General features: G+C 35.5%; 1 protein-coding gene across 1 annotated transcript; it reads left to right on the forward strand.

Annotated features, from left to right (window-relative positions):
- Positions 1 to 412: 412 nt before the first annotated feature.
- LOC140919648 (uncharacterized) lies at positions 413 to 1099 on the forward strand. The gene is made up of 2 exons (XM_073366250.1): positions 413 to 621; positions 691 to 1099. The coding sequence occupies exons 1-2, from the start codon at positions 413 to 415 to the stop codon at positions 1097 to 1099; spliced, it is 618 nt and encodes a 205-aa protein (XP_073222351.1).
- Positions 1100 to 3698: the final 2599 nt, after the last annotated feature.

Raw genomic sequence — 3698 nt, forward strand, 5'->3', positions numbered from 1 at the left:
GAGCTGGACAATCTGTAAAACGTTCTCAATTCATTCTTTGGAAAAGGCTGAAATCTTGTTGGATTTCAGGACTGGATGTAGGCTATCAAACTGATAGCTGAACCAGTATAAATCTTGGTGCACTTGTTTCTTATCCCTACTCTTTATTGATATTACATAAATATGCATTCTTGAATGTTTGAATTAATGAATTTCTGTATTGATTAACATTCTGAATTAAGCATTGTTTATATTCTCATATATTGATAATATTTGCAACTGTGTAAATCATTGCTCCTGAATATATTCGACTACCGATCTTTGATAATTTGTTTAACAACTCTCATAATTTTCAACTAATAGAGGTCATTATTACTAACAATTGGCATCAAGAGCCTGTTCTTTGTGTAGACTAACTGTCATAAAAGATAAAATGTCCTCTGCAGATTTTCTGGGAGAAGGGGCATCATTAACAAGGCCTCCTGCATTCAATGGAGCAGCATACATGTATTGGAAGGAGAGGATGTTGATCTTTCTTGAAGCATGCAGCCTTGACGTTCTTGAAGCTGTTATAGATGGTCCTTTTGTACCAACCCTAGCTGGCAGAGGTGAATCAGCAATTCCTAAGCCCAGATCAGACTGGTCTGAGGATGACAAGAAAAAGGTTGGATACAATGCTAAGGCTAAAAACATTATTACCTCTGCCTTAAGCCCTGACGAATTCTTTAGAGTGTCTAACTGCAAAACTGCCAAAGAGATATGGGACACATTGCAACAAACGCATGAAGGAACAACAGATGTAAAAATATCCCGAATCAACACATTGATGCATGAGTATGAGCTGTTCAACATGAAGAAAGAGGAATCTGTCAATGATATGCAGACAAGATTTACTCACATTGTCAACAATTTAAATGCTCTTGGTAAGGTGATTGACAATGAGCAACAAATAAACAAGGTTATGAGATGTTTGACCAAAGAGTGGCAGCCAAAAAACACTGCCATAGCCGAATCAAAAGACCTTGGTAGCACGTCAATTGCCACACTATTTGGAAAATTAAGAGAGCATGAAATGGAACTGCACAGACTAAGTGAAGTTGAACAGAATGACAGAAAATGAAAAGGATTGTCTCTTAAAGTCCAAGCACATCAAAGAAAGTCTGGACAAGAGATCTGCACTGCAGATTCAAACTGTGAGACTGATGAAGATTCAGAACTTGGACTACTTCTCAGAAAATTCAAGAAATTTCTGAAAAAGAAAGAGAGCAAGTCAAGAAAACCATCAAGCTCAAAGACTCATGACAACAAGATCACTTGTTTTGAATGTGGAAAGACATGACATATAAAATCTGAGTGCTTCCAACTGCAAAACAAAAACAAAACTTCAAACACTAAAGGCAATCAACCACCTCCTAAGACCAGAAAAGCCTACATTGCATGGAACGATAATGATGAAGAGTCATTTGCATCTTCAGAAGATGAAGAAGTTAATCTTTGTCTAATGGCCAACACATAATTAGACTCTGATAGTGAAGTAAGTTCTAAATCTAATCCATCTTATGATGAATTACATGATGCATTCAATGAACTTCATGATGAATATGTTAATGTAATTAAACAGTTAATTAATACTAAGAAACTGTTGTATGATGAGATTAATTTGAAACATAAGTCTCTTAAAGACACAAATGAAAATCTGAAAAAGGAAACATATGCACTGAAATGTGATTTAGATAAGTTCAATAGTGGTAAAAACAATTTAGATATGCTTCTTGGAAACCAAAGAAATCTAAATGTTAAATCTGGACTTGGCTATAGACAAAACAGGAATGTTAAAAAGAATCATAAGTTTGTTAGATCTAAGCATATGCATGATATCTTCACTAAACCAAATCAGAATTCATCCTCTGCTGTTTTATGCCACTTTTGCTGTAAAAACGGTCATAAAGATTTTAATTGTAAACTGAAAAAACTGGCCAACAGAGGATGGAAACAGATTTGGAAAGTTAATACACAAGTATTTGAAACTAACCCTCCTGGACCCAATTTGAATTGGGTACCTAAAACCAAAACTTGAATCATTTTTTGCAGATATGCTTGACATCCAGGACTCATTCATGGTATCTAGACAGTGGATGTTCCAAGCATATGACTGGCGGCAAGTCAAAGTTCTTGTCTCTGAACTTAAAAGATGATGGATTTGTCAAATATGGTGACAATAACAAAGGGAAGATCCTATGCATTGGACATATAGGAAGCAAATCAACTGCTGTTATCAAGGACGTTTTATTCGTCGAAGGTTTGAAACACAATTTACTAAGTATTAGTCAGTTGTGTGACAAAGGATTTCAGGTACACTTTACTTCTCTGTCTTGTACACTTGAGCATAGGGAAGTTAAAGGCATGAAATTGGCAGGTAAAATAGTTAACAACATTTATATGATAGATTTTGATTCCTTACCTGCAAATGATATCTATTGCTTTTTATCTAATGCTGATGAGAACTGGTTATGGCATAAGAGAGTGGCTCAAATTCATATGGACCACTTGAACAAACTAGTTTGTAAGCAGTTAGTACTAGGACTCCCAAATAGAAAATTCTCTAAGGATAGGTTGTGTGACTCCTCTGAGAAGAGTAAACTAGTTAAGTCTTCTTTACCCCCTATAGACTTAGTTCAAACCAATAGAGTCTTACAGTTGGTACATATGGATCTTTTTGGCCCATCTTAGGTTAGATGTTTTGGAGGAAACTTGTATGGTTATGTGTTAGTAGATGATTACTCTAGGTTTACTTGGACATTTTTTCTGACTCACAAGAGTGAGGCCTTCTCTATTTTCAAAAGATTTGCAAATTTAGTTCAAAATGAGAAGAACCAGAAAATTATATCCATCAAGAGTGATCATGGTGGAGAATTCCAGAATGATTCCTTTAATTCTTATTGTGAACAGAATGGAATTCACCATATATACTCAGCCCCTAGAACTCCACAGCAAAATGGAGTAGTAGAAAGGAAGAATAGGTCTTTAGAGGAACTAGCTAGAACTATGATTAAAGACTCAAATCTTCCTAAGTATTTCTGGGCTGATGCTATAAACACTGCCACACATGTAGTGAATAGAGTTCTTGTAAGGCCAATACTTAGAAAAACTCCCTATGAGTTATACAAGGGTAGAAAACCAAATATCTCTTACTTTAGGGTCTTTGGATGCAAGTGCTTTGTGTTAAACAATGACAAAGAACATCTAGGTAAGTTTGATCCTAAGGCAGATGAGGGTATCTTTCTAGGTTATTCCCAGTCTAATAAGGCATATAGAATCTACAATAAGAGAACCAAAACTATAGAGGAATCTGTTCATGTAAAGTTTGATGAAATGTTTGCTGAAAACTTGAACAACTCTCCTCCTATAGTTGATGATTCTTTGGATGATATTGTACAATCTAAACCAATAGAACCTAGTGAACCTGTACCTCCAACGAACCTTGATTGTGTAGAACCTATTAGGGAAGGTGATTTACCTAAGGAATGGAAGTTTATCAAAAACCAACCCATAGACAACATTATTGGAGAGATTTCAAAAGGAGTTTCAACTAGAAAATCCCTCTGAGAATTCTGTAACTTCACAGCCTTTGTATCTTAAATAGAACCCAAAAACATAAAGGAAGCTCTTATGGATCATGACTGGATAGTTGCCATGCAAGAAGAGCTCAATCAGTTTGA

This window comes from Cicer arietinum, chromosome 3, assembly GCF_000331145.2.
Source record: "Cicer arietinum cultivar CDC Frontier isolate Library 1 chromosome 3, Cicar.CDCFrontier_v2.0, whole genome shotgun sequence".
Classification (NCBI taxonomy): domain Eukaryota; kingdom Viridiplantae; phylum Streptophyta; class Magnoliopsida; order Fabales; family Fabaceae; genus Cicer; species Cicer arietinum.

Bases quoted from the DNA above. Each gene is read 5' to 3' on its own strand.
- LOC140919648 (XM_073366250.1), top strand. From the start codon at position 413: ATGTCCTCTGCAGATTTTCTGGGAGAAGGGGCATCATTAACAAGGCCT. The intron at 622-690 runs GTCTGAGGATGA...CTCTGCCTTAAG, and splicing joins CCTAAGCCCAGATCAGACTG to CCCTGACGAATTCTTTAGAG.